This window comes from Loxodonta africana, chromosome 7 (assembly GCF_030014295.1).
Source record: "Loxodonta africana isolate mLoxAfr1 chromosome 7, mLoxAfr1.hap2, whole genome shotgun sequence".
Classification (NCBI taxonomy): domain Eukaryota; kingdom Metazoa; phylum Chordata; class Mammalia; order Proboscidea; family Elephantidae; genus Loxodonta; species Loxodonta africana.
The window spans coordinates 114,528,714-114,544,857 of NC_087348.1; the positions used below are offsets into that span (position 1 = coordinate 114,528,714).

The following is a 16,144-nucleotide window of genomic DNA, read 5'->3' on the forward strand; positions in this document are numbered from 1 at the left end:
CAAAATAAGAATACTGTTGAGGAAAGTACCAGGACTAGGAATTTGTTAAGGTCTCCAGATCCATTCTTTGTAAATATCAAGCTTCTCTTTTTTTTTTTACTGAATAAGTAAAACTTCTTGTCTCCTATCTGAGAATTACTTGGAGACCAGGTAGCCTAACCTCACCTATATGGAGATATGACCTTGACTGTATTTACACATGACCCTCTAGAATCCCACAGAGTTTTAAGTACTTCATTTGACTTACATTTCATCTCATTGATTAAATCAGACTAATATAATAGGTTTTTCTCTGTATAATGAGGGTTCAATAAATACCGGGGATCAAATGAATTAATGACCTGAAGCTATGGGTAGAAAAGAAAAAAAAAGGCTACCATCATAAGAAAGGGCTAGAATAAGTAAATAGTCTCTATTATAGTTGATGTTAATACTAAGAATTATAATTGTAGTTGAAGTTAACATAGCAACAATTTTGAGGATGGCACAGGACCGGACAGTATTTCGTTCTGTTGTACACGGGGTTGCTATGAGTTGGAACTAACTCGACGGCTCCTAACAATAACATAGCTGAAGTTGTCAAGGATTTCATTTTACTTGGATCCACAATCAATGCCCACGGAAGCAGCAGTCAAGAAATCAAATGACACATTGCATTGGGCAAATCTGCTGCAAAATACCTATTTAAAGTGTTAAAAACAAAGATGTCACTTTAAGGACTAAGGTACACCTGACCCAAGCCATGGTATTTTCAATTGCCTCATATGCATGCAAAAGCTGGACAAGGAATAAGGAAGACTGAAGAAAAACTGAGGCATTTGAATTAAGGTGCTGGAGAAGAATATTGAATATAACATGGCCCGCCAGAAGAGTGAACACATCTATCTTAGAAGAAATACATCCAGAGTGCTCCTTGGAAGGAAGGATGGCAAGACTTCATCTCACATACTTAGCAAATGTTATCAGGAAGGATCAGTCCTTGCAGAAGGACATCATGCTTAGTAAAGCAGGGGGTCAGTGAAAAAGAGGAAGACCATCAATGAGATGGATTGACACAGCAGCTGCAGCAATGGGCTCAAACATAGCAATGATTGTGATGATGGCTCAGGAACGGGCAGTGTTTCATTCTGTTGTACATAGGGTTGCTATGAGCTGGAATCCACTCGATGGCACCTAACAACAATAGCATTATTGCTTTCACATTATCTTCTAAAATAAGATATCCAGTTATAAACTGGAGGGTTGAAATAATTTGCAGAGCCAGAGTATAAACTCTGTTTCTCTTATTCTAATCCAAGAGTTCCTTTCATTTATTCAACAAATATTGTTGCGTAGACTCTCTGAGCCAGGCACTGTACTAAGTATTGGAGGTACAACATAAGATGGCGCTTACAGTCTACCTGGAGACATAGACAACCAGGCAGTTTCACCATGCCACAGTTTAGCCCCCGAGAAACCATAGCAATATCCAGGCTTTCCCCAAACTGCTGATGTTAGAACCCCTGAAGAAATATATCTTTTATTGGAAGCAGTCAATTTCAAAACCAGAGGCAAAGCCACACAGAGCTGTTGTAGCCCATTCCTAGGCTCATGGCAGTCCTCTTGGTCACTTTTTCCCCAATGGTGTACAGGCCACCTATTTGGGGAGTGATGACTGTACCAGGCATCTATGTTCCTTTCCTGCCAGTTTTGCCAGGTGTCAGCTGTTCCTGCAGGGGCCTGACTAGCTGAAATGTCTCATTGGTTGCTTGGCTCTAAGAAGTGAGTGTGTCTACTGTCAAATCCCTCCCTTCCTCTACATCCTTTAGCTTCTTTAGGGAACTGAGTCATTTAAATTCCATTTACTAGGTTCCCTTTTCCCTCCCACCACCTTTTCCCCGCACTACTTGTTTAAAGTTCACATTGGCTACACTAGGAGAAAGGTGAAAGGAAGCAGAAAAGAGGGGCTGGAAACCACTTCTATGTTAGTGTTTCTACAGTGTGCTGAAGGAGCCCTGGTGGCACAAATGGTTACACGCATGACTGCTATAACCCAGAAGTTGATGGTTCGAACCCACCTAGTCACTCTGCAGAAGACCTGGTGGTCTGCTTCTGTGAAGATTACAGCCAAGAAAACCCTATGGGGTAGTTCTATTCTGTCACATGGGGTCACTATGAGTTGGAATCTACTTCATCGTAGCCAAAACAACAATGTGCCAAGAACCCCAACTAGCACTTTGTACACATTACTCACTTTTCTTCCAAGAGCCCAGTTTTTAAAGCAGTTGAGGATTTGAACCTCAGCTCTGTCATTTATTAGCACGGCCATGGACAAGTAACACGCAACTCTGATGCTCCAGCTCTTTGTGTTCAAATCCCAGCTCTGCGCTTAGTAACTGTGTGACTTGGCGAAACTACTCCCTCCATGCCTCAGCTTCCCTCTCCCTAAAATAGGAAGGCTAATAATGGTACCCTCACCCTCAGGGCGGTGTCAAAGATTAAATAAATCCCTGTAAGTAAAGCACTATGAATACTAGTCAGCTCAAGATGACAACAAACTATTATTTCACCTCTTGTTGAGATATTTAATAAAATGTGACTTTAGTACAGCGCTTGGCAAAAAGAGCCCCACCATAAAGCTTAGCTATTATTGATGTTTTCCTTATCATCACTATTATTATTAGTCTCAGACTTAGGGAAGGCTTGCTGTCTTCCCTACTAAAGTGCTTAAGAAGTGACTGACAACGGAAAAGCACTCTAACCCCTTGTCATTCAGAGTGTGGTCTGGGGACCCAGCAGCATGGGCATCACCTTCGAGCTTCTTGGAAATGTAGATGCTCAGAATCCACCCCAGACCTATGACTCAGAATCTGCATTTTCATTAGATCCCCAGGTGACTCACAGGCAAGTTTAAGTTTGAGAAGTTCTAGTACCTCGTTCTCAATATTGGCTTCCCATTGGAATCACATTAGATACATACAGATGCCTGTGTCCCACCTCCCGAAATGCCCTTTTAATTGGCTGGAGTACAAACATTTAAAAGTTCCCTGGGGGACTCCAATGTGCAGTCAAGGTTAAGAACCACCCATCTAGCATTCGGTCCAGGGGGAGTCAGGCTGCAGGGGTGGCTGGGAGTTCAGTTTTTTCAGCAATGACCAGTGAGAGTCTTAGTTTGTTTTTCTTCTTTTCAGGCCCAGTGGAAGTATGAGGGGCCACGAAGAGGACACATTCTTCTTTCCCACCCCCACCATTTCCCAGTCTTCAGTCCAGCCAACAGGACACGTGACAAGGCTCAGTGCCGGCTTCTTGGCCAGTGTTTCTGTTTCTCTTTGTTGCAGTTCACAGTGTCCAGGCTGTGTTGGTTGTCTGTGTCTCACTCACTCAAGCCATTGTGCCAACAAGCTTGGTTTTCCTGCAGTGGGACTTTGTCTTTCCTTGAAATGGGGTTCTTCTCCTTCCTTCTTCCGGTACTGCTCACAGCTCACAGCCCCCAGAGGCTGCTTAATTGGAGAAAACCATGCCAGAGATCTCCTCTTGATCTCTCATGTCAGGCCCTTGACCTCTGGGTGGAAATTCATATTCCTACAGGGGGGATACAAGCTATTTAAGTGAGCAGAGCTACTCATGGTCCATTTTAAGGCTGTTAAGATGGTTATGTGGGAATGAGGGTCATGTGGCTGTCTTCTAAATTTTCAAGAGAAGCTGGAAACTGGGAACTTCATAAAAAAAATTTTTTTTTTTTTAAATGTTGGCATCTAATTAAGAAAAAAAAAAAAAACCACTCTGCTGGCCAAATAAAGCATTTCCAGAGGTCAAAATTGGCCAATTAGCCTTTGAGAGGTGACCCCTGTACTAAACAAGTCACGTCACGTGGCCAAAGGCTTTTAATTCAGGTAATTTTTTTTTTTGGCCCTATTAGTTTCGTAACCACTGCACCACTAGGGCTCCTTTCTCTGCCAAAGGCAGCCCCTAAACATGGCCAAGTTCAGGCATGGCTATTTTCTGACTCTGCACCATCCAAGTCCTCCGTATGTCCTCCTGGGGTTACAGTCCACCTCAAGGCCTGACCTGGTGCCAGATGTTGTAGGAGTCGTGCAGAGTAGATCATGTTACCTCAGGGCAGCAGAGCAGAAGGAAAGAAAGCAAGATTTATGCTCTTTTGTCTTCTCTCTGCCCTCTCCTCTCTCTCCTCTGCCCCAACCCAAGGCTTCCTCTCCCCTGAATAACACACAGCACTGGGATTTGACAGGCCTCCTTGTTTTACGCTGCCACATCCCTGCCAGTGACCGAATGTTTCTCCCTCAATATTCTCTTTATACAAAGATACTGTGACTTGGGTTTGTTGCTAATATTAGATTGACAACAGATGCCCTCATTGTTGGGTCCTGGGTACATGCAGAGCAGATTAAGAACGCAAAGACCAAGGCCTCCAATGCTCAGTGATTTTAATAGCAGAAGTTGGCTCAAGGGGCAGGGGGCTCACCCTGTGTTGGTCAAGGTGAAGCAGACAGGCCTATGAGAGAGCCAGGAGCTGAGACCACAGACCAGACACCAATGGAAATGCAGGCAGAGCTCTCTGGGCGTGGGGGTGGGTATAAAGCATCCAAGAGAAGGCATCTTCATGTGGGAGACAGGGAGTGATACCCAGATCTGTGGTGAAATGAAAGTCACCTACTCACCACTGGTGTCTTCGTTTCTTAGGGCTGCTGAAACAGAAATACCACAAGTGGGTGGCTTTAATGAAGAGAAACTTATTTTCTCACAGCTTATGGGGCTAGAAATCTGAATTCAGGGCACTGGCTCTAGGGGAAGACTTTCTCTCCCTCTTGGCTCTGGGGGAAGGTCCTTGTCTCTTTTCAACTTCTGTTCCTTGGTGATCTTCATCGGGGTGTGGCATCCGCCTTCCCCCAGCTGTAGTTTCTCCCTTCTGTGCCTAAGCTGCTCCTTTTATATAGCAAAAGTGATTGGCTAAAAACACAATCATCCCTTATTAACATAACAAAGAAAACCATATTCCCAAATGGGCTACAGTCACATGTACAGGGGTTAGGATTTACAACACATATTGTGGGGGGACACAATTCAATCCATAAGACTAGGGAAGCCAGGTAGCAAGCGAAGGAAAACTTTAGATGTTTCGATAACATGGCAATGTCGTGATTCTTTCTGGTCCTTTCCATTTTTCTCAACAAAACCTCGTTGGACAAATTAGAGGAGGATTATTACATGCTGCTGAGCAGACTGTTGATTTCAACAACTACTTAATCATATTAACAGGAGTTAGACAAGAAAGCCAAGCCCAGTACCCGAAACCCATCGCCATCCATGGAGTCAATTCTGACTCATGGTGACCTTGCAGGATAGAGTAGAACTGCCCCATAGAGTTTCCAAGGTAGATTCAAACTGCCAACCTTTTGGTTAGCAGCCATAGCACTTAACCACTACGCCGCCAGGGTTTCCCTAAACCCAGTAGCTTATTCATATCTGGAGAAAGTGGATTTTTTTCATCCTGTTTTTCAGAACCTCCTTTTCATGTTTGCATTTTAAGGAAGAACAACTAAGTGCCTTGGCGATTCATGAACAACTAGTGAAAGGGAAGTCCTCCTGAGAGTTTTTCTCAAATTTTTACTTACTAAGTTTACAGTAGGAGTCCCCGGATGGTGCAAACCGTTATGTGCTCACCCACTAGCCTAAAAGTTGGTGGTTCAAATTCACCTAGAGGTGCCTCAGAAAACAGGTCTATCGATCTGCTTCTGAAAGTTATAGTCTTGAAAACCCTATGGAGCAGTTCTACTCTACACACCTGGCTTGCCATGAGTTGGAATTGACTAGATCACAACTACAGCAGCAACAATAACAACAACAACGCAAATAGGGCCTATTCCTCAGCCCCCTTACCTGTCCTAGTGATCCAAATGGGGTTAACTTCCTTACTATTGGTCAATTTCTTACAAATGCTGGACAATCTACAGAGAACAGAGCCGAAGAATAGCTTCCGGGACCTAGAAATTGTTATTCTCGTTTATGAGCCATTGTTTCACCATGTCTCATCATCTGATATATGAAAGACTACTGTCTTCCTAGAGCTTCTTTACCCCCAGGTTGGCTTATGTGGCCGTTCTCTGCCTCCATCACACAGAGTACCTCCCCTATCAGCACACTTCTCACACTGCATTATAATTGCTTCTTTGTCTTCTCTACCATACTTCAGGTTCCCTAGAGCAAAGTACTATGTCAGTCTTGCACTAGCATGGGGCTGGATACGGCATGAACTCAGTGTCACGGAACTCGCTGAGTGCATGAAGGTTCCCCAGTACCGCCTAACTCTGGTCTAAGGCAAAGCAGCTGGGAGAGGATCAGCTAACAGTAGACTCAGATCCAGAACCAAAATCCTCAGCTTTCTCTGTGGTTACCCATGTGGCACCGAGAGGTGCTGGCATGAACGCCACGAGAGCAGGGAACACATCTTACTTTGTTCCTCCTTAATACCCAGCATCTATCACAATTACTAGCTATTTGTAGTTATTTAAAAATATTTTGAAGAAAAACAAATGAATTAGAGCAATAAGAACCCAAATGAAGTTTCCTGGAGAAAGGGTTCTTTCTCCCCTCCCTCTTTCTTTTTCTCTCACTCTATTGAATGCTTAATCTCTACCAGACGCAATGTTTACATCTAAGGGAGGAGGTAACAATTATGATACAAAGGAAATACCAGGCTTAATTGGCATAATTAGAAGGGGCCTTTAGCCTCTTCTGTGTGTGTGGTGGTGGTTGAGGGGGGAGCCTAAGGGCATGCTTGTTAAGAAGGTGGATGATTTAAGAAAGTGATGTTTAAGCTGAACTGCAAAAAGAAAGGAATGAAAGGGTGGGAGTGAGTAGTAAGAACTCCAGGCCAACAAGAGAAATAATTTATGGCGCAAATGCTCAGAGACAAGAGACAGCGTTGCACATTCTAGGAACTGCTAGTAGTTGAATGTTGCTTAGAGAATAGAGGTGGGAGGAGCAAGAGATGAAGCTGGAGATGAAGGTGCCAGATCTCAGTGGGTCTTGGGGGCCAGTTAGAAGTTGAAAGACAAGTCCTGGTGTCGCAGTGGTTAAAGTGCTTGGCTGCTAAGCCCTTCTATAGCTGAAAGATGTGGCAATCTGCTTCCTGTAAGACTTCCGGCCTTGGAAATCCTATAGGGCAGTTCTACTTTGTCCTACATGGTTGCTATGAGTTGGAATCGACTCAATGGCAATGGGTATGAGTCAGGGAGTTGAGACTTTATCCTAGGGTGAATGAAGAGCCACTGAAGGGCTGTGGGAGTAGAATGACACTATCAGATGGAGAATGGGCTTCTTGTTGTTGCTGTTAGGTGCCATCGAGTTGGTTCAGACTCATAGCCACCCAATAGGACAGAGTAGAACTGTCCCATAGGGTTTCCAAGGAGCAGCTAGTGGATTTGAACTGCCGACTTTTTGGTTAGCACCCAAGCTCTTAACTACTTCACCACCAGGGCTCCAAAGAATGGACTAGAAGGGATGAAAGGATAATGACTGAATTGAAAGATGATGATAACTAGGTCTAGGGTGGTGATGTGGGGGATGGAACTGTCATCCGAGCAGGGAGGTAGGGCAGGAGTGGGAGGAGAAGTGTCTAGTTTGGCTCATATTTTCAAACAACTTGGGAGGGAGCCCACCCAGCCATGGAAGTACAAGTCAAATGCCATTTTATTCCACATCAGCCACTACTTGCCCTCGTCAAGCCTTTGCTGGGGGATTTTGACACATGTAGGATTGGCATGGATGTGAGTGCAGAGGCCTCAGAGGGTCTGATTTGAAAGCATTCTCTCTGTGAGAAGAGAGTCAGTAGAAAAGAAAATGGACTAGAGATGATTGAACGGGGAGATAGCAGTGAATTATTGATGGACTGTGTATCGCACATAAAGATACTGCTGAAGACAGTATTCCCCTAGAATGAGCAGTTAAAAACTCTTAAATTAGATTAAGGCACTCCTACCCTGTCATGTGAACAAGATTCTTGGGGTGAGGGGATCTGTAATCTACAAAAGCATGTTCAATATTATATTTCATCTTTAGAAGGCAAACCCACAGAAAGAACTGCTATTGTTTTGTACCATATACTAAAGGATATAGATAAAGGTTATCCTGGCTGTGGCTGTGTAAATGTTGTGTATATATGCATGTCATTGACTGACAGAGGGATAAGGGAAAACTAGAATTTGCCACTGGAGATTATCAAAAGGACAAGGTTCAAAAAAAATTTGAGGGACAGTGAAGTAAAGTCCTATAATTAGTCAATAAGGCCAAGAATTTATTTTGTTGTATTTCTGGCATTTGTTAAAACATAAGTCATCATATTTTACACTCATTACCCACCATACTACAGACTGGATGGCACCCACTGAAGATCCAGAGATAGAAGAGAGACCACCTTGCCCCCCAGGGAGTTCATGATCTACTAGAGAAGATGGACACAGGAATTATTAATACCCTAACATGATATGAACCATAATAGATATATGTACAAAGAGCATGGGAAGGGAGGGATTAATTCCCAGTTATTTAATTGTGCTTGTGTAATTCTTTATAATTGACACCATGAATTGGCATTGGGGAACACCTACTCCTCAGAGCATCTCCCCATAATCAATCCCATAATCGAGGCCTACAAGGGTGAGATGACTTGGTCAAGGTACTAGGATCAGAGGCATCAGCCCCATAATCAATGCCTACAGGGGTGAGATGACTTGGTCAAGGTACTAGGATCAGATGACCAGGGTAATCAATCCCAAGTCAAAGGAGGCTCCAAGCCAAGCCCCTTCTGTGACATCACACTAAATGTGTCTTTTTATTATTATTATTTCTTATTAAGATACAGATCAAGATTTCATTTCGGGAACCAAACCTAGTCAACGTTTTCAGGCACTGACATGCGTGAGGAATTTGGTCTTGAGCTCCAAAGTTTGTTCTTGTGAAAATTAGTCACCTACTTTATAGCCTCTAATCTGCTGTGACTAAGAGGAAAGGCCAGGCTTGAGAAGCAGAGAGAACTGGTTCAAATCTGGCTCAGGACTCACTGGCTATGTCATCTTAGGCAAGCCACTGAAGTGCTCTGATCCTCAGTATCCCCCGTGGCACACTGGGGAAATGACATTAAATAATAAGATGTTAAGAAAAGACGTCTGGCCCAGAATAGGCATTCTTCCTCCATCTCTGTTATCATCATTCTAGTCCCAGCTATCAACATCTCTTACCTGGATTGCTGCAAAAGTTTTTCTTAATTCATCTTGGACCACTCTGATCCACCTGTGTTGCCACCATTGAAAACTAAAAATCTTCCACCTAATCTATGATATTGCTTTCCAAAGTACAGGTCATAAGCCAGTAATGGGTAATAGAAACAATTGTTTTTCAGTCACCACCAGCAATTTTTTAAAAAGTGGAATAGAATAGAAATACCGGATTGCAATGTGAGTTGTAAGCGTTAAGTATTATTTCATGAAAATTCTTTTTTCACTGTAGGTCTTGGCAAATAATTAAAGGCCTTTGGTCTATAATTCCCTGAATGACAGGACTCCTTTTGCTCCATTTCTCATATTCTTCTCCCAAATCTCTGCTCTTTACTCAGCACAGCCTTTCCTTAAGTTCCTCCAACATAAGTTCCCTTCTGCTGGGAGACCCCTTTGCACATGCTGTTTTCCTCTTTGCCTAGTTACTGTCTACTTACTCTCCAGGTCTCAACTCAGGTGCCACTTTTTCAGGCACATCTTTCTGGGCCATATCTTGGACCCCTTTACTGGTCAGATTCACGTTCAAGTTTTAATTATTCCTTTAATAGCTTATCTGGTTGACAACAAGTTGTTAAGGCTACAGGATTCACCATGGCAGGCATCCTGTTCTTGTCTACCACTGTAACCCAGGGCCTAACCCAGGCTGGCAAGGTTGATTGACAGGTGACTGAAGGAATGAATCAACCGGCCTTACCACCTTCCTTTCTTGGTACTGGTCTTGTTTCTAACCCCGTACCCAGGTAAACTACAGCAGAGCTGTACCGCCTGCCTAGGTTAGTGTTATGGATTGAATTATGTCCCGCGATAATATATGTTATAAATCCTAACTTCTATGTCTGTGGTTATAATCCCGTTTGGGAATTGGCTGTCTTTATTAAAGAGGCAGGATTAGTGTAGGGTGTATCTTGAGTCAATCAATCTGTCTTGAGATATAAAAGAGAAAAAAATGCAAGCTAGCAAGAGAGATGGGGTAAGATAGATGCCAAGACACATGGAAATCTCCAAGGACGCAGAAGCTGAAGAGACAAGGACCTTCCTCCAGAGGCCAGAGCAGAGAAAGCCTTCCCCTAGAGCCGGCGCTCTGATTTCAGATTTCTAGCCTCCGCTATGAGTCGGAATCGACTCGACGGCACTGGGTTAAACCGTGAGAAAGTCAATTTCTGTTCGTTAAAGCCGTCCACTTGTGGAATTTTTTGCCACAGCAGCGCTAGATAACGAAGACACTTAGGAACTTCCTACAACAGGATTTTTTGCTTGGGCCTCGGGGCTTGACCTGCCAAAACAGCATCAAAGTCTTAAAAGCGAGTGGGCAGTCCTGCGTTGAAGCGGGCACATGGAAAATAATCTTCATCAGCTTTCAGAGCCCGTCTGGGACCGCCCGCTCCAAAGAGCCACGGCTCCGCGAGCATCTCCCGCCGTCCCTCTGCTCTCTTGAGGGCTCTTGGGGCGCGCTAGTCTGGGAGGCTTCTGGGCCCGCACGCCTTTTCAGCCACTCGGACTCGGCCGGCTCCGCCCCGAACTTCTATTAGGTGACGCGCGCGTCCCCGCCGACTGCAGAGAAGAGACGCCGCAGCGGCAGGTGGCTGAAGTCTCCTGGCCAGAGTACAGCTCCGAGGACGTTGCCTGCATCCCCAAACCCTAGCCTGGGGCCTCTGCAGCCATCTTCAGGGAGGGAGGGACGGAGGCGCGGCCTCGAGCCGACGACCCGCCCCCACCGCCCAGGCGGCCCAGCCGAGCCCTCGCGGTGCCGCGCGGTGCCGCGCCTGAGCTCCACTTCCCCTCCCCTCCCGGCTCGGCGGCCTCGCGCGCTCCCCGCCCAGCCCACAGAGCCCGCGCCGCGGCCGCCCAGCCGCTCGGCCCCGCGGCGCTCGGAGAGGCAGCCATGGGCACCGCGCGCTTGCTCGCGCTGGGCAGCCTGGTTGCCCTGGCCGGACTGCTGGAAGGCCGGATCGTGGGCGAGGAGGAGGCCGGCTTTGGCGAATGTAACAAGTTCTTCTACGCCGAGACCCCTCCGGCGGGCCTGGCGGCCGATTCCCACGTGAAGATCTGTCAGCGCTCCGAGGGCGCGGAGCGCTTCGCCACGCTCTACAGCACCCGGGACCGCATCCCCGTGTACTCTGCTTTCCGCGCGGCGCGACCGGGAGCCGGTGGCGCCGAGCAGCGCTGGCTGGTGGAGCCGCAGGTAAGCGCGGTGGTCCCGGAGCCCTGCCAGCTGCGGGGTTTGGGCCGCTGGCCTTTGCTCCTAGGAAAGCGTTGCATCCACCCCGAGAGCTGGACCGGCAAAGGCAGCCCGCACGCCTTCGGTGCCTTGGGTCAGGAGCCCGCGGTTTCGGAACCACCCCACCGCGGAGCAGGAGATAGCGCCTTCCTCACCTCCTGTCAAAGCCAGAACTTGCCCTCTGCGGGCCTTCGCTTGAGCCCCGGGGTGGGAGGTTCCTGTATGGGTGGTTCTCCCTACATTTCAGCGCAGTCATCTGCAGTGTCTCGTTCGTTTCCTGGGTAGTGAGGAGCGTGAGACAGAAACCCAGGAGACGATTCCCATCCGTAGAAAGAGGAGGCTGGGCGCTCACAGGCGTGGCGCAGGTCATTGCCACAACTTTTGGGGCGGGGGTGGGCATTTTTATTCCCATTTTACACAGGAGGAGATCTTGGCTAGGGTTGGGGGGGGGCGTGAAGAAGAGGGTGGCAGAGGATCACCCAGCTGGTAAGATGCGGCAGATCTTTTGTCTGTACGTTCACTTCCCTTCTGCAGAGTCCATCCGAACGTGAAAATCCTTCCCTTCCGCGTATGAAAAGAACATCTAGTAAATATGAGTGAGGGCAATAAAATAAAGGTATAGAGTTTTTTTTAATGCAGTGAAATAGTTACAAATGGTAAGGAAACATTGACAACCTCCGTCTGATGGGAAAGACAAACCAGATTTTCCTGACTCTTCATACCTGTATTATCAGACCACCTGGAAATCATGTCCCCTCCCTGGTGTTCTGTCCTGTATGGTGACAGTGACCAAATACTCATCAGGCACCCAGAGGCCCTGCTGAGCCTGCCAGCATCTTTCCCCACGTCCACAAGGCCAGGCTCCTCTCTAGAACGCCCAGCCAAGTAAGCTCCCTTTTTTTTGCCGGCTCTCCGCCTCTCATCAAGGAGGGACCCCTGGCCCTGCAGCCAAACCACCCTAGCTGGGGGAGGAGCCGACACGCCCAGCATCGCCCACTCCTGATGGCCACAGCCGGCCCCGACCACTTGGGTAAACTGTAGACTAGGGGGTTCTAATCGCTTTCAGACACTGCTAGCTCTGAGATCTTGGCTAGGTCTCAAGCAATCCACCCTTCAGTTTCCTTAACTTCTCCACATCCATTTCCCCTGCCTAACTTGTTGATGTTAGGACCGATGAGCTCAGGTATGAGATCATACCTTTGTAAATTACAGAAATTTAAGACAGAGTTTAATCTAAAATTAGTTTGTCCCCAACTGCACCCCTAGGGCTCTCAGTGTATTCCCCAGCTCCTTATTCACTGTGATGATGGGGCTGTGAAGAAAATAGATGGCCTGCTCCTTTCTCCTTGAGGATCTCAGAGACTCCTTGGGGAGACAGAACATACACATGAGAAGGACAAGGAAATACATGCTAAACGACTTTCAGTTAAATTCAGAACACAATTAGTAATTACCTACTGTGTGCCAGGCACTTGTGATACTGGGAGAATTGAGTGTAGCTCCTGAACTCAAGAGTCTGCTGGTAGAGCTTGTGGTACAGAGAGGTGACATAGCATCTGTTTAGAATGAGGCTGCCTGGGTTCAAATCCCAGTGGGTTCAAATCCCAGTGCCTCCGAACACTAGCTGTAAATCTGGACAGGTTAACTTGGAGATGCATCATAGGATGGTTGTGAGGATAAAATGAGGTACTGTATGTAATGCTGTCGGAGACGTGTCTGGCACGTAAGTACCAGCTGTTATAAGCAAAAAACATAATTTAATAAAGGTAAACAAAGTCCTGCTAGATTTATCCATCTTTCAGGTAGGGTTAGGGTATTTGTGCTGTGCCTGGAAGGATGAGGCCAAGTGCAGCAGGAAGACAAGCAAGAGGAGGGCATTTAAAGCAGAGGGAACATCACGAGTGAGAAATGCGTGGCAGATTCAGGGATTAGTGCGTGGGGAGTGGTTGGAACAGCTGAGCCCATGTGAGTGAATAGGAGCTGATATAAGTGAATAGACTACAGTCAAGTGTTCAGAATGAAGGGGAATAATGGAAGGGAGGGGTCAAATATGAAGGAGTAATCAGGACAGTTTAAGGAGACAGTGCCATCTGTGCCAGTATTGAAGGAGTCATGAGGGGTGTGATTTGGCAGAGAAGAGTGGACAGAACCCAGTCACACAGGCAGTGGAGATGCTGGAGCCTCAGTAGAGTATTGAGGAATGGGGCTGAGGACATAAGGGAGGATGGGGAAGGAGGGTGGAGATAGGTTCAAATGGCAGCTTGAGAGTTGAGATGTACGGTGGTTCTGAAAAGTATGGGAGGCCAGAAGTCTAAGCCAGAATGATCATAGTGGCTGAGCACAGCAATGTGTTTCTGCCTGCAGGATGGGGGTCGCCCCTAACCTCAAGTCAAACCAGCTAGGAACCAAAGGGTATTAGAAGGGAGGGAAGGAAGCAGTAGGTGGAGCTGCCAGATGTGGGTGGGTCCCAAGTACACTGCTGCAAACCTGACTCCCCTGTGGCCTGCTCCAGAGGCCTGCCTCAGAGCCAAGGTCCCCACTGCAGAGAGATGCTCAGGGCTCAATGTGTACTTTTGGCTTCTTCAGAGCAGTTTGTGATGCTGAGTCGCTGTGTGCCCACGTCACCTTTTTATGAGGTCAGCATTACCAAGCGGCCCAGCAGACAGGGTAGAAGAGACTGGGGACTGAAGGAGGCTTTGGTGCTTGCCTTCAGGAATGAGTCAGACAGGGCTAGACTGACATTGGGACTCCCAAGGCACAATTCAGCAGCTTTGTGACTTTCATGAAGTTCCTCTTTGAAAAAAACTCCTAAATCAAAGACCATAGAAACTGAGTCACTCTTGTGGCTGCCCAGCACTGACAGGACAAAGTTCAAACCACAGAGTGCAGTTTACAAGGTCCCCCATGGTGTGGCTCCTGTCTCCAGCTCCAGCCCTGTTTCTCACCTCTCCTTGCCCTCACACGTTTTATGTTCTAGTATTATCCAACTGTCTGCAGCTCCTCTCATAAACCATACTGTTTGTCACATCAGTTTCCTTAAGCATTCTGATTCCCTTTGCCCTGAATGCCTCATCTTGCCCTTCACTTCCTTCACCCTACTCCATTCCGTAAGACTCTGCTGAGGTGTCACCTCTTCAAGAAAGGACTCCCCACCTGAATTAGATCTACCACCTGTGCTAGGTCCATCTCCATTTCTTTACTTACCATGTTGTTTTACATTTACCCACTTATGTATCTCTTTCCCCAACTTGAGCCCTCGAGGGCTGAGAAGTGCATCTTACTCAGTCTTTTACTTCTCGTGCCTAGCACATAGAAAGCACTCAGTGAGTGTTGAATAAAATAATGAAATGTTAGGAGGATCAACCAGGCAGCAGTGGTTGAGATGTTCTGATTGAGCTTTCCTGGTCAGGGAGCTTCCCATTTCAGAAGCTGACCAGCAGCCTCTATTAGAAACGTACCATATGCAGAGCTGGAACCTACCTGCAGGTCCACCCCATCAGTCCTAGCTCTGGCCTTTGGGACTATCCCAAATGATTTGGATCCCTTCTCTGCAAAGCAGCCCTTCAGTGATGGAACCAGTCTGCACATGTTGGACAAATTTAAATGGAACCTTCTGAGAGACAGAATGGGATATTTAAAAAGAGGCAGAGAAAACAGAGGCCAGTGGGTTTTATGTGTAATGTGGTCGTCTTTCAAGTGAGAATAGGATGAAGGCAGAAAAGCGATGAGAAAGCATGTCCCTATTTACCATAATGGAAGATGTTTGGAGGGTTTCCAGTCAAGACTCTGGAATCCTGAGAACTGGGTTCTGGTTTAGTGCAGGGAGCCTCAAACCTTTTGGTCCCTCAACTCCTTTCCATTTAATGGAAGAATTTTTGGAGGAGGCACCAGAGCTTCCGAAGTAAATTGTCAATTCACATGTAAGACCCTATCATTTTATAAACATGAAGATTGGAAGGAACTGGCCTTATAGACAGTAGTAACAACTTAAAATTATCTAATCTCACAAAAATATTGTGGGGTATATATCATTCTCTTCATTGAGAGATGTGGTTCAGATAGATTAATTGATGGGCCCAACGTCATACAGTTTAGACTTGAACTCATGACCGTCTATTCCTAGTCCAGTGCTCTTTCAGTACACCATGGCGATTCTTTGACCTCACAGTACAATCCATTGCATTAACAATCTTGGGACTTTAGTTCTCATCTTTTATATGGAATTCTAATTTCTTCTTCTTGTCGTTAGCTGTCATCGAGTCACCAATAGGATGAGATGCTGCCTGGTCCTGCAGTATCGCCATTGTCGGTTGTGGATCAGACCATTGTGATCCATAGGATTTTCATTGGCTGATGTTTTAGAAGTAGATTGCCAGTCTGGAAGCTGTGCTAAAACCTGTTCAGCATCACAGCAACATGCAGGCCTCCCCTGACAGACCCGTAGTGGCTGCTCATAGGTGCATTGGCTGGGAATCGAACCCGGTCTCCTGCATGGAAAGTGAGAATTCTACCACTGAACCACCACTCCTTCGTTCTTAATTTGTACTCCATTTCTATTTCCCAATACGTGTCAGAAAAGTGGAGCACATGTTTATTTGTCCATGTAAGTGTTTCTCACAGTGTCACTGGCTCTGGAGTGAAGGAGATACTCTGG

At 46.4% G+C, this 16,144-nt stretch overlaps 1 protein-coding gene across 1 annotated transcript in view; it reads left to right on the forward strand.

Annotated features, from left to right (window-relative positions):
- Positions 1 to 11,123: 11,123 nt before the first annotated feature.
- The window catches only part of ENDOD1 (endonuclease domain containing 1), a 37,196-nt gene continuing 32,175 nt past the window's right edge, over positions 11,124 to 16,144 (forward strand). Inside the window, exon 1 of the mRNA XM_064288834.1 lies at positions 11,124 to 11,454. Within this exon, the coding sequence (XP_064144904.1) occupies positions 11,155 to 11,454 (300 nt within the window). The 5' untranslated portion in view covers positions 11,124 to 11,154. The remainder of the gene's footprint in view (positions 11,455 to 16,144) is intronic.